At 39.1% G+C, this 20,601-nt stretch overlaps 1 protein-coding gene across 2 annotated transcripts in view; it reads left to right on the plus strand.

The window, feature by feature from the left end:
- LARGE1 (LARGE xylosyl- and glucuronyltransferase 1) overlaps window positions 1-20,601 on the plus strand; it is a 286,954-nt gene that overhangs the window by 149,795 nt on the left and 116,558 nt on the right. For both annotated transcript variants that reach the window (XR_012835612.1, XM_075753793.1), the window contains exon 6: window positions 7,043-7,166. Coding sequence is in view for 1 of the 2 variants with exons in the window: in XM_075753793.1 (XP_075609908.1) it covers window positions 7,043-7,166 (124 nt within the window). In the remaining variant the exon portion in view is untranslated. The remainder of the gene's footprint in view (window positions 1-7,042; window positions 7,167-20,601) is intronic.

Consider the following 20,601-nt stretch of genomic DNA (forward strand, 5'->3'; position numbering starts at 1 on the left):
AAACTACAGAAGTTTCTATAGATGGAGTGTGCTGTCTCTTCTCTCTTGCATGAATGTACAGCAAATCCTGCATATGGAACATTTCAGCTCTCCACAGGTCTAAAAAAGCAAGTTTCTGATTCTAGTCATACCATGTATGTCGTGAGACTTAGGCAAGCTCCTTGTTCAAACCGTTTGAGAAACTGTATCTGTCTTCAGGTTCCAGAGAATGAGAAGAGGAGGGGAAAGGGATGGTGTGGTTGATTCTTTATAAGAACATCATAGTTCAGAAGTGTGTTTCATTCCCAGTGGAAAAGGAGCTTGATTCCAGTTTTGTCTTTAGAAAACATATGCTCAAGCCACAAAATCCCAGCAGTTTTTAACACCCAGTTTGACATGACTGACAGTCTGTTCTCAGGAGGAGACTCAGCAGAGCTGGGGTAGTGCAGGGTTTGCAGAGTCTGATAAATATGCATTGGCAGAGCTGCACAGAGGGAGGCTTCTAGAATGAGTACTTAGTCCTAGTCTGCAACTTTCCTGCTTTCCTCTCTTGGGCATCTAGTTCCTAATTATGACAGATTTATAAATCTGTTGCAGGGGGTAAAAAAAAATTCTCTCTGAGCCAAGCTCATATCACTGTGTCCTAAGTGCAACTTAACTTTTGGTTTTCCAAAGCAAAAGACTAAACACTAAAAATAAAGATATTGGGTTCAAATAGGCAAAATGAAATGCAAGTGCTTTTGGAAACAGTGCATAGTAGTAGTATGCAAAAGCATCTGCAGTTCTTTTCAAAACTGGTGTCCTGTGGTTAATAACTCTCCTTGAAACTTTTGCAACTACTGGTCCAAGTTACATTGGTCATTTTCAATGTTTCACTCCATTTCTGAAAATTGTGAAGCGTAGATTGCCATGGAAACAGCCCACGAGCTATAGTTTCATATGGCAAAGATCATTTCTGTCTCTGCTTAGGTAAGTCTTAACTTGAGTAAGAGCTAAAATGATTTTTAATGTACTCTTATCTTTTCCAAAGACTTGCTAAATACCGTGTTTCATTTGGGAATAAAGAAAGGCCCAAATTACACAATTATAACATGTCGCTGGCAGTTAGGTCAACCTGAGAATCTGTGAAAAATTAACTTCTCCTTTGTGCCAGCTAGTACTGCTGCTTTTTTTTTCTTTTTTTTTTTTTTTTTCCTTTTTTTCCCTATGTTAGTCTTTCTTCTTTGGAGAAGTCGTCATGATTACTTCTTTAGCTGTATGCTCCATCTATCCTACAGCAATAGTGGCATAGTAATGGTGGTGGGGTTTTGTAGTGTAAACAAAACCAGTGAACTAGACAAATGCTTTCTAATACAAAGTAGCCTTTGTGCTTTAAGAAGGCTGCTTCTAACCTTAAAGTTAAGCATATGTCTAAGTAAGATTAGGCTATGAAACTGTGTTATAGATTGCTGTATGAATAATAAACTTTTTTTTTTCTCTAGAACAAGTGGAATAAAGGCAAAGCAAATGAAAATCTAAATTAAATAAAAGGACGACATGTAATTCCAAGTAAGAGTCACAAGTCAGCACTGGCTGGTAATTAAAGCTATGTAATCTAATGGCTGTATTCCATGGAGACCACTTTGCCTTAATGGAGTTAATTTGAGAATTTAAAACCTCTGTCATTGTTTCCAACTTTTCTAACATGTCAGTCTAGTTTGTGGGAGATTCTTCTGGCAAAAACAGGAAGCATGAACTGGTTTCTCGGATCCATATAAGTGCATCAGTAACACACACTTCTATTTGTATTTTCTAGCAGTCCTAACAATGGGGGCGTAATGCAGAAAGCAATGTTTAAAAAAAAATCCGCCCATGAAATCTCTTATTATTTCCAAAGTGCTTCTATAAGTTAACACAAACCAAGAAGATCCCTGAATGAGGCAGCTAGTGCATCTTTAAGATCTCTCCAATAGTTTGGGGAGCATTTTAGTCAATACAGAATGTGAAGGGTTCTGAAAAATCTGTAATGATTTTCACATTAAAATTCTCCCTGTATGAGAGAGGGATCGTCATATGGGCATTAGGAAAAAAAAATAAATTCCCAAGCTGCCTGTTACAATTTCTGTTTGAAGTTCTTGTAACCATTTGTTACAGATATAAAAGGTATTACCTTGTTGTGCTTCCCTTAATAAAGTATAGGTTTTGGAATAAACCCCCTGGGCTACTGACCTTTTTATATTCTTAGAAAATAAAATTCCTCTGTTGCAGAGAGAGAACTGTGCAACCAAGCAGCTGCTTTTTTGAATTGCTAACAATTGAGCTATGGAATAATACAGAAGGGAAGAGTGAGTCTTGGTTCACTACTCCCTTTTTCAATTGTAGATTTTTGTATTTAACTCTGTGGCAGGTGGCTATTCGAAAAGAATGGGCCACAATGCTTGAGCAAGCAGATCAAAACTCTGATGAAGAATAAGGAGGTTTGAAATGTGAAATAAGGCATCATGATAAAAAACAAATAATATAGGAACGGATACCTCGGAATAGGCTCCTAAATTCATAGCCCGACTTTTAAAATTACTGACTTCTTTTCATTTTACTAACTTTATAGGACCTCAGCAATTCTGAAAATGAGAGCATTCATTTAAGCTCCTATATTTGGGCCTAAGAGTCTATATTTAAGCATCCATGCTTGAAAATCTTCGCCAGAATCTCCTTCCATTCACTTTTGAGGAAAGCAATTTAGGAAATAAATATGTGCTCTTTACGTATGGTTTACTTTGTCAGATAGTGTTCTGATCTTAAGATAGTGGAAATAATTTAATATACAAAGATTTGCGGTTTTCTAAATAGAGTGGTTAAAACCTTGAGTTTCCACTTGATGGGAAATACTCATATTTGAAATGTCATTCTTCCACCTTAGACATTAGCACGTCAGCATTTTCCATGTAGCAGAAACTGTGAAAAAGTTGTAGTTGGTAAAAATTCAGATGTTCGAAATCTTTGAGGTAAATGAGATTGAGTATTTCTGGACCTTGGGTGAAATTCTCTGGCAATTTCAATACCTGCTTCTGTAGTGAGGAATCTGGAAGACCTGGGGTCAGAGTTCAAGGGCTTTTCTGTTCTGAAACCCAGGTCACTAGAAACATTTACTTCCAAACATATGAATTCACATGAATACCCAGAATTTTCCAAAATGTATTAATTTTTGTAAGGGAAGTTTATAAAAATTGTCATATATTGACCTATATTATTCCAGAGTTGCATATACTTTCTAGTGCTTTCTGGCAGTACGAGGTATAACCAGCTTCTACCGTGTGTGGTTTTTTCGCTCTCTTGACGTGTCCAGAGGAAAATGAGTTATATGGCATAACATATATGTTAAAAATAAACACAACACATAGCTGTGCTTTGAGTTGTTTAGAGAAGTTGAAGTCAAAGGAAGTCCACTTCGCATTTAGAGTGAGAGAGGTTTGTGCTGGTCATCACTTTCTCTGAGACTTGATTCCAGGTTCCCTTCAACCCAAGAAAGATACTTTGCACTGAAGTCCTGAGGCTCAGGGAATTGGAAAGAACCTGTTGGGTCATCTCATTACCTACCCTGCTATTGTAAGAAACCACAGCTTTGAAATCCTTTTCATAACTTGATCTACCTTCACAACGGAAATAAGCTGGGTTTTTTCTTTAACCAGAGCATCATATTTTTCCAGTTTCATGCCACTCAACTTCCACTAGTAAACTTCAGTGTCTTCAGCTGCTAGTTAAACTTCTTCAAAGACTATGCCGTCCTTCCTTGTTACCCAAGTGAAGACTTGGGTATCTCCCCTTGCCTTCCCCAAACTTTGTAAACTGTAGCTGCTGAATGCAAGTGAAGGATATTCTCTACATGGCTATCCCTTAACTTATCGTAGGAGCACTACAGTTTGATTTCAGTTTTTATAAACCTCGTACCCGAAAACGTCTTTGTCCTGGAAGATCAGTCTAAAGAATGAAATAGCTTTCACTGACACCAAATAGTACAGCAAAACATCTGAGTCTAATGAAATGTAGCTTTCACTGTAATCCTTCACAATATCCTGATTGTGACCCTAATTCTTACAGCCAGTGATTCAATCATGTTGGCAAATAATGATGACATCCCCTTTCTCATATCTCTTCAGAAAGATTTCTCATCTTACAGAAGCTCTTCTGTATCTTTTACAGTGGATTGCTGGTTGATATTTAAGCTTCTGAACTTGTTTCATAAACACTTCGAAGCAATCCGTGTCTTTTAGGCTTTGCATATTGCAGATACCAGAAGAGGTTAAAAGACGTCATCTGTGCGTATGCTAGTACTGCTACCTTCAGAAGGTCTTCCAGGTTTGAGTCTGTGCTCTGTTGGCTTCTAGCACCATGCTAAACCTCACATTTCACATAATTAAAATCTCGTCTTGAGTAATATTTTCTGTGGCTGATGCACATTTAGTTGTAGATCTCAGCGGGTCACTATTCTGTTTTGGGAATATATTTTTGTAAGTGATAATCTTCTGCTTTGCCTCTGACACATACTTTCCTTCCAGCTGAATCTTTACCATGAGGCTAACAACTTGAAAGAGATTTCTGTGTAGGAGTATGACTACTCCTTTTTTCTTTTTCCCAGTAGGAGCTGAACTAAAGAAAATGTCACCCACTTGTTCCCATTTAAGTTTCATACACTCTGGGTCATTCAGATGAGTATAAACTGCTACTGAACATCTGAGTGTCTTTGTATCAGATTTTTTCTTTTCAACTAGTGTGTTTCATCTTCAAATATTTTATATCAATTCCATTTAACTAAATGATGGTTTGAAAGAAGATGTAGCTTTCCTGGTTTTAACTGATTTTTTATTCTTCTTACTCTACTTTGCAATACATAGATAAATGACCATGAAAAAAAGGAAAAAAAATTACTAAAGAACACCAGCTGGGAAATAGTCCTACGAGATACCAGACTCAGCCCCTACTAAGCAGAGGGAACTATGTGGAATGTGTATGTTGACATTCAACACCTATTTGTCTCGCGATACTGCTTTGCCTGTACCCAAAGCCACTGGTGGTGTACTTTGTTTCTCTGGGCCTTTTCTCTGCTAATGAAATGTATTTCCTGATCACTGCTATTTCCTGATTTTTTCTTGGCAAAGTGCCTGGTTACTGCGGAATCTGCATGAACCAGGATGTCCTCTTCTTCTCTCCTGCTGGGCTGGTGAAGCAGATATAATTGCTGTGATCCCTTTAGCTTGCTAGTGGGACACTCAGCAGCTGGCAGCCTACGCCTTTCCCTCTCCCCTCCTCACTGCAGGGCAAGCTGGAGATTGAAAGACCTTTGTCTTTTTGGAAAGCATGTTGTGACTTAGTGTTTTGGACATTGTTAAATGCAGATCAGGTGTGGGTTTATTCCACCATCATGATTATTTCATCTATAAGGCTTCTAACCAACCCTTTTCTGCTTTTTCTGTAAGGACCTAATTTGATCCACAGTGCCCTTGAAGCCAATACAACAGCTTCACTGACATCCCTGGGTATTGGATTGGATCTTAGGTGCAGTACTTCTAACACTGCAAAATCCAGCCATACATTGCTTCTCACAACAATCTTCCATTTCTGCTGAGAGGTGTGTTATGATGCTATGAACCATTATATGTATTTTTACATTTTCTTGCGGACTTTTTCAGTGAGAAACAGTGTTACTCGTCAAAGCAAGAGTAGCAGCATTAAAGAGAAAGGCACATATTGTTCATTATTGTAGGAAATGGAGAAAGAAAGAACCTTCATCTTTTGGGTTGAGCCTAAAAGTGTAATGGAAGTACTTTGGCCTGAACTAACATAGATTTCCTCACTTCTTGTTCACACAGCAGAATGTAGTAACATCAGTCATCTTCCACTTTAACCAGCACCTGAAACTAAATGCTCCTCTTTTTAGATTAAAAATATCAGTTAACAAGTGCACCCATTTACCTTTATAAATTTCACAGAAATGAGACTCCACTATTCTACCCTAGGGATCAAAGAAAGGTTGAGCCAATGCTAAAGTCTAAATGAACCATCTGTCTTCTTAGTGGCTTTTGCAAACTCTGTCTTTCTCTGCTGACAGGGAAAGTTGCTAAGCTAGGGATAAACATGGAAGACTACAAATCGTGACTAACTTCCACTGGCATGTTTTCATACTTCTGCCACAGAAGTTGAGTAAAGATCAGACTTTGTTGCTTACTGTCCCTCAAAGAGAGAAACAAGGTTAAAGGATTTGAACATGGTATTTGTAATGTCCAAGTTCACATTACTGTAGAAAAATCCATATACTTTGTCAAACCTTGCCACTCTTGCTGCTACTGGCTTCACTCATATTGTTTTGAAGCTTTTCACTTAGCCCAAGTCCTACTTCTAACTACAGAGATGAACCCAAATCTGGTGTTTTGAAATAAAATATTTATTTGTTTCCTGCTTTTCTTCAACCTTCCATCCCTCTTAGGAACAAGGATGTAGGGTGATTTACAATCTCTGTTCTATTCACTATGGCAGTAGCTAGAAGGCACTCACCTGAAACATCTAATTTGGGTTCCCATAGGGCAACTGATGCCCCAAGATGCATGTAAACTCAGTGGTCATGGAATTTCACCACATTCAGATGATTATTTTTAACCTTCCCTTCCACCTCCACTCCTCCACAGACAACTGTTCTTACTACAAAGATAAATTACCAGGTTGACCTAGAAACTGAAAGCAATCGCTTTCACAGCTCAAGTTGCCAAAGGGGGATTAACTTGGCCTTCTTTTAAGGAGCTGGTAGAAGGGACCAGATCTTTAACTGTTATCAGGAGATCCACTGAAGTCAAAGGAACTATGTTTATTTACAACCACCCAGAAACTAATCCAGTATTTCTATATTGGCATGTTTATTCAAATTGTAAGTGCCTCAGCATTTTGGCCACAGAGCAGGACTCCACTGAACATACTGTATGCTTTACCTTGAGACCTTAGACATAGATAAAGTTTTGTAAATGCTGATGTTGTCCTTTTACAATAGGAATTAGAAACCTCTGAACTAATGCATTTCTCTCGCTTCTCATATCAGGCGAAACCCACTCCACTTCCACCTCATTGCAGATGCAATTGCCAAACAGATCCTGGCGACTCTGTTCCAGACATGGATGGTCCCTGCCGTGCGCATAGACTTCTATGATGCAGATGAGCTCAAGGTAAAGACCAACAAACACAGATGTTACTCACACAATTCTGGTTTCATATCCCTTTTTTATTCATCTCTCTAGATTGGTGACTTCATTGGAGAACTGCTGACTAAAATATTTTCCCTGGCTAAAACTAATTCTAACCCACATGATTGTAACCCGAGTTACACTTAACTAGAAGATACTAAATGGTTAAAATCAGTGCAGTTTCTCCACTAATGAAGTATGTTGTTTAGCAACTTAGACTTTTACCTGCTATCAAGAGGATTCTGGTTGCCACGGTTGAATGGCATCTGATCACGTTATGTTTTGCTAAGGATACTTCTTTCTAGTAGCAATGGTGGAATCTTACGTATCTTGTTCAATATCCCAAGTCTGTTACTGGAAACACTCAACTTCCTTGCATTCCTTAAGCACAGGTGTGTAACACCGTTACGTACACACACTTTGATGAGGTATCAATACTACATTTTAAAATAGCTACCTTTTTTATCTGGATGCCCTTTCAGATGGAATGAATATGAAGAAAGGAGAGTTCAGGGGGAAAGGGGAGAAAAAAAAAATCACGTACTCAAAGCATAAAGCAATTGTATTTTAATAGTTAGAAAGTTTAATCTAGATTCATAGTGGCACAGCATTGAGTTTGAGCTGCATGTCTTTTATCTATGGAGGTAGAATGAGGTACTCAGATCTTAGCATTTGGAGTCGGTGACAATAATTTGTATGACTTATCAGACTGTTCTGAGCAGCACCTTGAAAGAAGGAAAAAGCCAAATTTAGAAAATTGCTGTGCTAATTAAGGGGTAAATTTAAAGCACACCATGTTGTAGAATCTTGAGTAAAAAAAAAGTTGTAGAAAGAGATAGAAAAGGGAAAAAATGATCCTTCAGAAAAATATTTTGTTTCAGGCTCTTTTTATTGTTTTATTGGTCCTTCTACATGAAGCCATAAGCTGATATTAACCTAATTAGCTAGAGATCTCCCTTCTGTTCTTTATAGCCTCATAGCAAGGAGGAGGTTTATTCTTGTAAATCTTGTATGTGTGTATATTACATGTGGTTTTCTGCAAATTGTAGGGTTTTACAGTGCTTAATTAGCCTCTCAGCTGGGCAAGACAGACCTCTTAGTGTTTTCTCTTGGTCATTTGGGTATGGTCCAATCTAGTTAAGTAAATAATAACCAAGAGAGCTTACTTCAGTGATCCCCAACGTGCTGATTTATAGGCAAAACACTGTGCAGATAAAAGGCTACAGAGCAAAGTCTTGTTTTGTCTCTCCCTCTTCATTCGACTTTATTTTTTATATGGATGGTTACCTAAAGCAACACTCGCCTGTCTTGCATGTAATCCATAGGCTTTAGGTTGGGGACCACTTTCTTACTGGATGCAGGTACTGATGCTTAAATATATCTTTCCAGGTCTGCCGCTCTTGCTCAGAGCTCATCATATGGCATATCGAGCAATTTCCCTGATTTCAGTAGCCAAAAAACACAGAATAAAGTAATACTCAGCAGAGGTGAATGTGACAGACACTGCCAAAGGACTGCAAAGAGTTGTAAATATAAATGGAGTTTTAAAAAGCCAGGTATAATGTTGGCTCATCTCCAGATCATTCTGCAAGTTTTAGCAAAGACGACAGAGGAGCTGTTTACGGACAGCTGTAGGAGCTCATCTCATTTGTTTCCTACATAGCCTCTAGAGAGGATTTAATGATTGTTTTGGGTTCATGTATTTCACCTGTACTCTTGGGGGCTATATTATGCTGTCCAGTGTAAGGAAATTATACAGCTGATGCTGGAATATTTACTAGAAAGTCTACCTTTCTGTAAAGTCATATCTAGCATTACAGTGTATACTGTTTCAGTTTTAATGACCTTCCAGAGTTCTTCTTTAAACCTGTAATCAATAACAATTGCTGACATTTAAAAGGGCTTAGACTGAACAATAGCATGAGAATTTTCTGCTTAGCTTTCATTCACCAATGTTGCATTGTTTTGGAATGCATTTTAGCTCTTACAGAGAACATTTCATTTCATGTTTTGTTTTTTTCCCGTTGAATAAGTATGAGCTTCCAGCCTCTTCTAATGCAACAGGAGCTGGCATGTTAGCTTAAGCCCTTAAGTCCTGGGAAAAGTCCTGCTCCTGCTCCTTTCCTGCTCCTGTTTCTGTTTCTGTTCCTGCTCAAACAGTGGAAGGAAAAATCCTCCATAGATAGTATATAGATCCTCCATAAATAGTGTGGCTGCATTTTTGTTTTCAAGTAGCTATTTAAAATTCAGACAACACTTTCCGCTAGAGTATTAATTTTTCAAAAGGCAGAATTTGGAGACTAAAATATTTGGCAACGTTTCTTAACATGTTCTGCAGTTCTTAAAATACATGCTGTTTAGCTTAGAGTTAGAGCAACCAGTGTGCTAAAGGAAGGTGTAGAAAATAAGGCTCCGAAGTAGGTGTTGTTTTCTCTCAGGTTTTAGAGGAGAACTGAGCACTTCAATGCAAGAAAGGGAAGACCAGGTACTACTGATTATCTCAAGAATTTCTATGGCCAACAAACCAACATATCTAATTTGTCTGCTGCTGTAAATTAAGCATGTCAGATGTTCATTTTAAAGTTTAGAGACTTATTTTTCCTTTTGGAAGGTGACACAGCTGTTCATGTTCATCCTGCACCACAGAGAGCCTATGTTCATTCTCTCTAGAGGTGGGTGCTGCCAAACGAACACCAGCCTGGTTGGAAGAGGGATGGAGCACAGGAAAGGATGGCCAGGGAGAGGTCTGTCTTTGCTTGAGGCACATGGTAGGGGATAGGGCAGAAGAGGAGGAGATTTAGCTGTGGAGCTGAGCCAAGATAACAGCATTTCCATGAAAAGGGTCAGACACAGTTGAGAGGGGAGTGTGGTGGATGTATTTTTTTTAAACAGCTAGTTTGATGATTGTTAGAGCCAGTTCTGCTAAGATGCTTGTAACTTCCCCCAACATAAGTTGGTCTGTCTCCTCATTGCCTTGCCACACAGTGCTTAAAAGCTCTCCCTCAACTTAGAAGCTGTTCAGATTGTGAACTGTACTGCCAGTGCAACTCTCTCCCGTTAATGAAACTTGCTACATGTGGTTAGTAATCAGCAATAAGCATCCTTGAAGAGTGGGCAGCTGATAATGGTGCCAGTAATTGAGCCATTCCGTAGCTGCAGACTTCATTCTTGTTCTACTCAGTATGGCCCACACATAACTCTTCCAAATTTATGTGGTCACATATGACTGTGACTACAAATTGAAAAGTTACTTGGCAATGTAGATTCACTTCATATGATCACATTAGCCGTGCTATTCAGCTTTTGTCCTAATGCAGCAGATGTACCTATTACAGCAATGCATCCCAAAAAATAACTGGAAACTGAAAATTGTCTTCTTTGAACATTAAATAATAGAAAAAACATGCCTGTGAAACATTGATCTAAAAGACCTATTACAGCTGTGGCTTGTAAATACCAGGCTGCAGGATATTGTGGTTTTTTCAGTCCAGTCTTACATGAAGAAACTCCAGAGCTAACTATTGAAGATGCGCAACACAAGCATTTAGCTTCTACATTTCATTTTTCAACGCGGAAACTCATGTCAGTTGACAAACAAGGAAGTATAGGCATTAAACACATGTGATCTGCATTGCCCCAGCGCAGAAGGAGCAGCTGATAAAGCAGTACTGTATGTGTGATGTGTGGAATACAGATGAGGCGAGTTTGTTTTCCCAGATGTTGCCTGACAGACTGCTGACAACATCAGGTGAACTGAGGGAAGCAGAAGGTAGGATGAGCAGTTGACTGCTCTGCTGTGTGTGAATCTTGATGGCCCAGGTAAACGTAGTCTCTTCATCACTGGTAGAGCAGCAAAGCCATGTCCTTTAAATAGTTCAGCCCACAAATGTGCTGCAATTGATCTGTGAACTTGAAGGTAGGGATGATGAACAGGTTTTTGAAATAGATGAGCATTTGACCTGAAAATGAAATGCGAAAAGCTCCAGACTTCACTGCATATATGGACAATATCCCAGCTTTTACTGTTCCCAGAAACAATAGACCACAAATCTCACTACCAGTGCTGCCTTAGGTGATTTCATATCAGAAATGTTGATATGCACACTCAGTCAAAATCAGTGGTGTGATCCAGAGAACAAAACCAAGCTGGAATAATGCATGGCATAAATATCATCTAACTTTAGGCATTTACTTAAGCATGAGATGAGTCAGTCCTTAGCCACTTCCATCTGAACTGTGAAGGCAGTTCACTAGGTCAGACATTGACATCATTTGGTCAGATAGATGGGCAAGGGCTGTGAGACTTAAGCAGAAAAATAAAGTTTGATTCTTTAATTATAATTGCAATATAGGTGGGTCTCAGGGCTGTGCTTGTGTGTACTCCCAATGCCCTTAAGTTACTAATTTCCAGAGTGGTCCAGGAACTCCCGGGCTAGTCATCTGCATAGATGAGATAAAGGGCTGGTTTGAGACAGCAGACCAAGTTGAAACTGGGTGATTGACTGCACTGCTGGCCATCTGCACAAGAAGTATTTGACAGATTGTTACAGGAGCTATCCCAGTGGGAATTTCAGACAGTTCTTGAGATTTCCCAGGCAGTCCCTGCTGTGCCAAGACCAATTTATATGCTTAAATGTGATGATTAACATCCTGGGTGGAGAATCTGGTTGTCCCAGAGATTCCCAGACAGTTCCTGCTGCAAAATTAATCAATTGTACAAGGGTAAGACAATCAATAGAAACAGTTCCTACATGTATAGAAATGGTTATGTAGGGCAGTCTTTTGCACATACTTAAGATAGTTAGGAAATGTTTTGTATGTAGGTTAAGGTAGTCTATAGTGATGGATTATGCAGTGGTCATGTAGGACCACAGGCTAGCTGGATGATAAAAATTGGACAGTACTGTGTTTTAGGGAGTCTCACCCCATCCAACTGAGATGCCCCTGCAAGATGGGGCAAGTCTCCTTACTACGGAGACTCCCTTCACCATTCAGACAGCAACCAAGTGTCCTTTTTGGCAAATTATATTGTCCATGCAAGAGTTACCCTAAGCCAATATCCCAATAATGTTAGCTTTTTTAACGTATGCTCTAAGTGTCTGTGCAACAAATGACATCAAAAGCAAATCAAATGCCTTGAAATGTTTTGCTACCAGTGGAAGCTTTTCCAATAAATGATAGTATTGGTGGGGCTGTATGTATCATACGTTGCCATATACCAATTTTGGAACCACATTCAAGCGAATTGTTCCAACAGAACTGCAGATACCACCTGCTGAACATGGGAGGGAGCTGATTGACAGCTGGGAAGATGTGTAAAGATATTTGACAAACAGATTATTAGCTTAGTGTTAGTCACATCAGCTGCAGAGGGTAACAACAATAGCAGTGTTGATAAAGCCTTGAATGACAAAACTGCCCAGCGTTCTCCTGCGTTCTACCAGCTTCCTGGTCAAGCAGTTCCACTAGATGTTGCAGAAGCAGCCATCCATAACAGTTTATTTTCACAGGACTAGTGACTGTCTACTAACAATCATGAATTATAATGGTTAGACTATATTTGCATTGCTGTGCATGCAGATTACATATTGTTCAAGGAGAGTGCACGATTGTTTATTTAAGTAGTTCACTGTATGCCTCAGAGGCAGACACACAGTTATTAGGCAGACGTACATTACTTTCCTTCCTTTCTTTTTCACTTCACATGCAAGATCTAATTGCTATTAATGCAATACAGGATGTGAAACACAGCATCTGTTTATGTTTACATTCATTTACACAGTGGTAGGTATTCAGTTAAAGTGTTTCTACAGCACTGTAGTTTTGGTCAAATACTGTCACATGTTATGGTGGGCTTGCAATGCTCCTGCATTTCACCAGCCTTTTGTCTCTCTGTAAACTGGCCTACTGTACATGTCAGTGAAATACTAAGCATAGACTTCTGTTTCTTCCTGCCCTTTCCCTTTCTTTTCTAGAGTGATTTTTTTTTTTTAAAAAAAGACAACATGCAAATTTAAGATTTTGAAAACCAAAGCCTATACTCAAAACATTGTACAAATTTTCACAACTTGTATGACTTTTAGTTTTAGACTTGAATTTCCACATTATAATTGAGATTTTGTGCATTTGCTAGTGAACATATTGAATACTAGAGACCTGAAGTCTCAGGTGATAAAATACACTTGTGGTTGTGACACAATGCTACCATGCCAAGAACAGGGTCTTTTATCCCTGGTTTTCAGTACAGATGACTGGACATTAACAGACCAGGTTTTGTAAGCCAAGATATTTTCCTTCAGACTGCTTGGGAGAAAATAACTATCCACCAAGAAACAGATAGCAATTCAAACTCCCCAGCACAGTGGAACCTTTGTGAAGTGGTCAGAATCTATCCGTACAGACTGAGTAGCCTAAGTTGTATTTCCTCTGCCCTGCCAGTCCCTCTTCTGCACAAAAAAAGTCATGCAACATTACAAATTATTATGTTTTCTATTGTTATTCAGGCCTAGAATATGAAAAAGTAATTTTATGTAAAATCACCCTGGGTCCTAAATTTCTGCCTATTCAAAACATACCGTGATGAAAGAAGTGCTGTGGAAATCAGTGAGGCTGATCAGAAATTGGTCATGAGAATGGGAGTCATGGTGCCATTACTGACTTCCCACAGTTGTCATCTGCTTAGTGACATCTAGCTTTCATGAGCAGCCTCACCTCTGATTTTGTCTGTGGAAGAAGGTAAGATACCAAAGGTAGAATAGCTTTTTGCAGATTTTTGTGTAATTTCTCCTTGGGTTTGCAAATATCGTCAGTTAAATTAAGATTTGGAACTGGAAGAATTTGGTATACTGGGATGAAGCCCAGTGTGATATAAGAAGGTGCAGTATTTCCTGGGCCTCTTTCAAGGGTCCCAGTCTGCCTAGTATGTTATATTGTGCAGTGCTTCTACTGCACAACTGGCTATTCCAAAAGAAAGCCTCATGCATGGCTTTGTAAACCCCTTATACTTCCCTACTGTTGCTGGTGTTTGGGAAACATTGGAGTTCTTTGTTAATTTTATAACTTATCTCTAATTGTTGTGGGCTTCTCTGTAGCTCCACCTTTTTCTTGATTCTAGGGAAAAGCAATACAGCAGTCAGTATGCACTACCTCCACCAGGAAGCCAGGGTAGCTGTTCTTTTTAACATATGTGAAGTGAGGAATAAGGACCCGACTCTCTTCCACTACCATCACCCACATTTGTATCATAGTAGCTGGCATTTCAATAGCAAGGATTCCTGTCTGGCATTTGGCTTCTTAAACGTCACTCTTATTGCAGCAACATGTGCTGCACCTCTAGGGAAGGCTATTTTAGCAGAGAATGAGAAAAAGATGAATAACTGCACATGAGATTTTCCAAAAATTATTCCGTTTCACAAAAATTATCCAGTGTGCCCTGGAAAAAAAGAAGTTAAAAACACACAGTGCCTCAAACTGACTGCTGCAACTATTGTTTCTGCTGTGTATCCCCATTACAGCAATTGCTTTTTCAGAACTTTTTCATCCATCCATGAGAAATGAAAGCATTTTGCTGTCATAACCTTGGACATATGGAAATTATTTAACACTTTGATCTGCATAAGGGGTAGATTGTATATCCCCTCTACTTGCTGGAGAGAGTTAATGGTCATCCTGTGTTCCAGCACAATTTCTTTTCTTGGCACTAACAGATAAAAAGCTGGGAAGACATATAACAACTATCGTCTTAGATCTTAATTGCTTTTCACTCGCTCATAAGGACACCTCCCTGTCATAGGGCATTCGATTACTGATAGAAGACCAGCAGTGACTGTTCAAGGCATTCCTATTCAGGATGGGTATTGATTTGAGCATCTTACAGAAATGTTTAGTGATCCTCACTTTTAGACTTACAAAGAACTGACGTGTATATATTTCCATGTCTGATTGATAAGCTGAAAAAAGATAGCAGGCTGGAAGGGCTCCAAGAATAGCCTTGATTCACCACCAGGGAGCTGGAATTGTTAGAGTTTATCATTTGTAAAGTACTTGGCGTTGGCTTGTTTCTGAGAAACAAGTGTAATTCAGGGAAGCATTGCACGATAGTTGAGAGGTGAGCTCCTTCCCACGGAGCAGTCCAGCAGGCAGTGTATGCAGAAAGTATCCTGAAGATCTAGGGCTGAAATGGTCATTCTTGTGGTGAAAAATGATGTTCATCTTTCCTGGGCACACCTCTTTGTATGACACTTTTTCACAGCAGTGGAAATCACAAGCCATGCTGTGCATGTGACATAGCACGAGCGCACAGTGAAGTGAAGTCACTCTTCTCATAGGTCTTCTGAAACCGTCTCAGCCTGGGTAAGGCCATTCAGGCTGACTTGGAGTTTGAGTACCTACTTCAAAGGGGACATATATAATAAGGTTATTAATTAGATGCCACTGATGGTACCTCTTTTTGAGTGGACTTGCTATGAGAACATTTTAATTTCTAAATTGTGAAATTTCATTTCTGTTAGTGGAGATATCTGACTGAATCCTGCAAAAGTTTCTTTTTTTAAGGGTAAAACAATGGTGCCTAGGTCTCACCCTTTCAGCAACAAAGATGAAAACTCAGCAGTGTTTCAATCCTCTGATAATTTTCCCGTATACTGTTCCATTACTTCAGGTTTGACCCCTTTCACAGTTGAACGGATTCCACAGTTTTTAGCTGATACAGTTGAAAGTCTTTATAAAATGGTTCCAGATGTATTGTTTTAATCAGCCATTTAGGATCTGTGTTCACCTGTCTATGTGACTGCATTTTTATCTGATGGTCCTTAGGGTGAAACCACAAGATTACATGGAATTAGGGTGACACCGGTGGCCTTAGCCCTCACACCAAAAATTACACTTCTTGAAAGAGATACATGCCTGCTACATGGACACTTCCTTTAAACACCGCTCATGCAAATTCACTGTTATTGGAAGTATTTGACCAATATTTAACCAGAAGCTACGCAAAATGCAAGACTGGTGTCATGAACATCAACCTTGATACTTCTTGCTTTGGAGGATCCCAGCTTTCCCAATAATGTCTTTATTTTCTTCAGATAGTTTCTCTAGTTAGTGCTGCATTGTTTGAGAGACATCTTATCTCTTTCTAGTAACAAATAAAAATAATATTTCCCCCCCCCTGTTGCATTCAGTGCTTCTTATACTAGGTTATTGTTAGTATTGCTTGTTCATAATTGTAATACATTTTATCCTTTATTATCTTTTTTTATCCCAGATGTATTCCTGGAGCTTTTTAGTCTCCAGGAGTTTTGATCTATTATAATACTTACCATTGGAGAAAAGAACACTGCTTCATGTAATTTTTGTTCTCTTGAAGCCATAATTGTGATATAAGAAGTTCCCACTCACCTGGCCTCCAACCCTGCAGGATGGAGGATGATTTATTTTCCTGCAAATTCTTTGCTTTTGCTGAAAATAAGAGTACTAATAGTTTTTTATGGGATGTGCATTTATTCCACCAGCTGGATGAGTATTCCACTCACTAATGGCTCCTTTCTTGGTGCAGCATTTTCAGCTGTTGAAGTTTCACCATTCTTGCTCTGAAGACAGAAACAGTAAAAGTTTAGGACTGGAGAGAGGTGATTTTACTGGTGAGTTGCCGGATAGTAGCCAGTGATTTCCTTCTGAATAGAAGAATGAATCCTTTTTTCTTGCATCTATTTGCTATGTTTTGACTTCATATAAGAATGTCAGAGGTCTAGTGGAAGCTGCATTCTCACATCCTTTTGACAAATCATGAACTTTTGCAACGCTGACTCTTGCATTGAAGTACATTCTCTTTTGTGTCAGATACAAACAGGATGAGATCTTTCAGTCTTAAAAGGGTGAGAAGTCCTTCCCTCAACATTTTGGGGGTTTGGTTGGGGATTTTTTTTGCACACGATAACTAATATTTTACACCTGCAGTCTCCTGCCAGGCATTACTTGGTTAATGATAGTCACTGTAACTGTTCTGCTACCTTCTTTCATCATCTTTAAAAAAAAGGTCTCTTGCACAAAATCCAGTAGGGAAAAAAAATCCCACTTCAGGTATAGATTTTGTCACTGTGCTGAGGCTGTTGTCTATCCAACATAACGTGTTTATGCAGGAGATGGTGTTGCTTTTTATTCAGGACAGTGTGTCTTGATGACACCTGTTTAATATCCTGATACCGTGCAAAATACAGATTGGATGCCTCTGGACTTTGACCCCAAGAGCTGCATGGAAATTTGCCAGAACATATAATGGCTGCAGCTAATGTGCATGTATTTGCATAGTTACTAAAATTAAAAAGCTGACAATGATAATATTTTCATGGATTTGTATCTTCCCTGATGGAATAGTACAAAGAGCTTGTTGATTGAGTTCACTAGCAATTAAAGTGTGCAATTGATCTTTCTTATCTCTCCATACAAGTGAAGTGAGAAGGGCAGTCATGAGTTACTTTTGACCACTGGCCAAATTCTAGCCAGATCTACCTGTCAGTCAGCTTTTAGCAGAAGGCTCTGGCTTCCTGCATTTTGTCTAGTCCAGCTTGTGTGTCTCTTTTCACTCATTCACTGACAGGAAGGGGGGGGAAAGGCTTTCTTTTATCTTCTAGGGAAGACTTGCACTTTTGCTTCTGCTGGACAGGTAGGACTGGGAGGCTGATGTTTGGTTTATTGTCACTGACCTCTCTCAGGATGCTCTGAGTCTTGTAGGTCCTCCACCATTGACTGCCACTCTGAAAACAGCTGGAGTTGAGGCCAAAGGCCCCAAAGGAACAAAAGCCACCACTAAGACTGGCCAGACCTTTCTATTCTGCAGTCTCATCTTGCACAAATGAATAGAGAAAAACAAAGAGGGCATTCAGCGTTTTGGAGATAGCAAGAAACAGTGGAGAAAATTACGAATGTCTCACATGAGAGTAAAGAACAGGACTCAGAGTCAAACGGAAACTGGCTGTTTGAGTTTGGTGGGGCTAAGCGAGGAGGGAGGAATGGAAACCTTATGGAGGAAAGCCAGCCAAAGACCTAAGGGGAGGGAGGTAATCCTCAAAGGTCCCAGGAGGTGAATTACCTTTTGGTCATTTCTTTTCTGAAGAAGCTGTATGGCTGAATGTCTTGTTACCTAAATGGCAGAGACAAAACCCCATCCATTTTACTTTATATAACAGTCTGCAGTTTCATTCATATAAATCATGTTTGTTCCAAACATGGAGCATGGCTTAACTCTTGGCACCCTCAGTTAATTTTGTTATTAAGGAAGTTGTTTTGAAGAAGCATTCTTAAATCAGGTTTTTCCCACTTGTCTGCCCTTTGTGCATATGTGTGTATTGGTGAGAGATTTGGAAAGAAAGGGAAAAAAAAAAAAGAAAAACAAGCATCAACATCAGTCAGGCTATGTTACAGACTTTGCGACAGAGATGAGAATTAATTTGCAGTTATTCTCCTTTGCTGTATGCTGATGCTGATTTGGGAGGTTTTGTTTGTTCTGCCTTTTTAATATCTAATCTTCCTTTCCAGTTGTGGCTTGCTCCATGGTTTCTGCATTTGCTCTACATTATCCAGGACCCAGAGGTTCAGATAATCATCCATTTCTATCTCAACCTTTTTGCTCACTGCTATTTGTATCCAGACTTGTTGCATGTATGTGTGGAAGATATCATCTGTTCATAAAGCAAGAGATGAGGCAGAATTCTATTAAAGTCACCAGTGCTTCTGTGATGAGTAAGAACAGCAGCAGCAAAGGCTAGCAGAAATAGAAAAATAATTTTAGCAAAAAATGTATACATTCCCATCTCCTTACAGTTGTTTCTCAGTGTGAATTATTATTAATATTTCTTTAAATACTCAGGCACCAGAAATTCTGAATCTAGAAAAGTTACCCGGCTTTGCTGGATCCTGGTTTCCTTGACAACCATTCATATAAATAGTAAGGACCTGTTATGGGGGGAATATCAGTATAATCAAAACCTGTGAATCACCCAGGAAAAAATTAAATTCAAGGTTGAAGTTACAAGTTATCCAGCAAACATTAACAGAAAAGTCTGTTTTCGTTTAAACAATGGCTCTTCTGTTAATGTTTGCTGGATACCTGACAAGGATGGAGCAAAGGCACTGATTTTCTGAAGGTGAGATGCAAGGAGATTCCTTTTGGCATTCTTCCTGAGGAAACTGTTACAGGTGACAGTCACCTTCTTCCTCCTAGGCTCTTTGGTCACTTGGAATTAGTCTCTTTCTCTTGCTTTTGAGTCTTTTTTTATTATTATTATCTGTAAAAAAGAAATACAGTGTGCTAGAGACAGGCATGAATATAACCCATCTTTAAACGTTAACCTGCTATTCCCCTCCTTTCTCAATGATTCAGTTAACCCAATCTCAGCAACAAGATGTTGATCTTGCTCTCCTGGAAGGGAGTGAGAAAGGAGATCAGCCAGAAAGCCCTGCAAAGATTTTAGATACTGTGAGGTATGGTCAATGTGAAAGGGGAAGGATTATCCTGAAACTAACCCTGATCTGTCCTGTCGCTGCTGGAATTGTGACTCAGTGTTCATGAATGTGAGAAGAGGTACAGCAAAAATTCACAGCAGGATGAAATTCTCCCTGTGTGAAATTGGAAAACAGTGATGAGAAAAACCGTATATCAAGAAAAGTTCCTGTACTGGGTCAACAATACGATATTGTTTGTTTTCCCCCTCGTTTTACGCTTTATGTTGCAAAAAAACTTAGTAATATGATTATCTTTAAAATGGTGAGAGTATTTTCCTCCAGTTTAGAAGTGATATAAAAGCCCCAGTTCTGTTAGCTGTGTCTTAAATAAAGGCCACACGATTTTAAAAAAAAAACAAAACTTGCTACTTCTAGTGTTCATAGAAGCAGCAAAGCTCTAAACAAGTAACAAAAAAGCTGTGAAAACAAGTTATGAACTGTGTCTAGGAATTTATTTATCCAATCTGATGAAATAACAATTTTTATTGTTATCTGATTCACACATCAGAAGTTCCAGGGCTGTTTTCCATGCCCAGGCCATTTGTAAAGGCTGCCTGAAGCCAGCAGCTACCAAAGAGTTTGTCTGGTCTTCCTTCACACAGATCTATCCATCTGTAAGTTCTTGCACCATGTAGGTTGCACTGGTCTTCAGATCAGTGCTAGATACAATTCAGAACAATTCAACAATTCAGCTACAATTTGTGCAGATCTACACCGCTCTTTATGATTGTGCTGTGGCCTGAAAGTTTTGGGTAGTTTTGGTTTGTTTGGTCTTTTTTTTTTTAAGATCCTGAAGTTAGTTTATCACCTGACTGATTTAATCCTCAGGAAGATGGTGCCTGTTTTGAAATTGGTGAGAGCAAGTAGATGCTGAATACTTTTGGAAATCCAGGTTTCCATCAAGTCATTCATTACAAAG

This window comes from Balearica regulorum, chromosome 1 (genome assembly GCF_011004875.1).
Source record: "Balearica regulorum gibbericeps isolate bBalReg1 chromosome 1, bBalReg1.pri, whole genome shotgun sequence".
Taxonomy (NCBI): Eukaryota; Metazoa; Chordata; class Aves; order Gruiformes; family Gruidae; genus Balearica; species Balearica regulorum.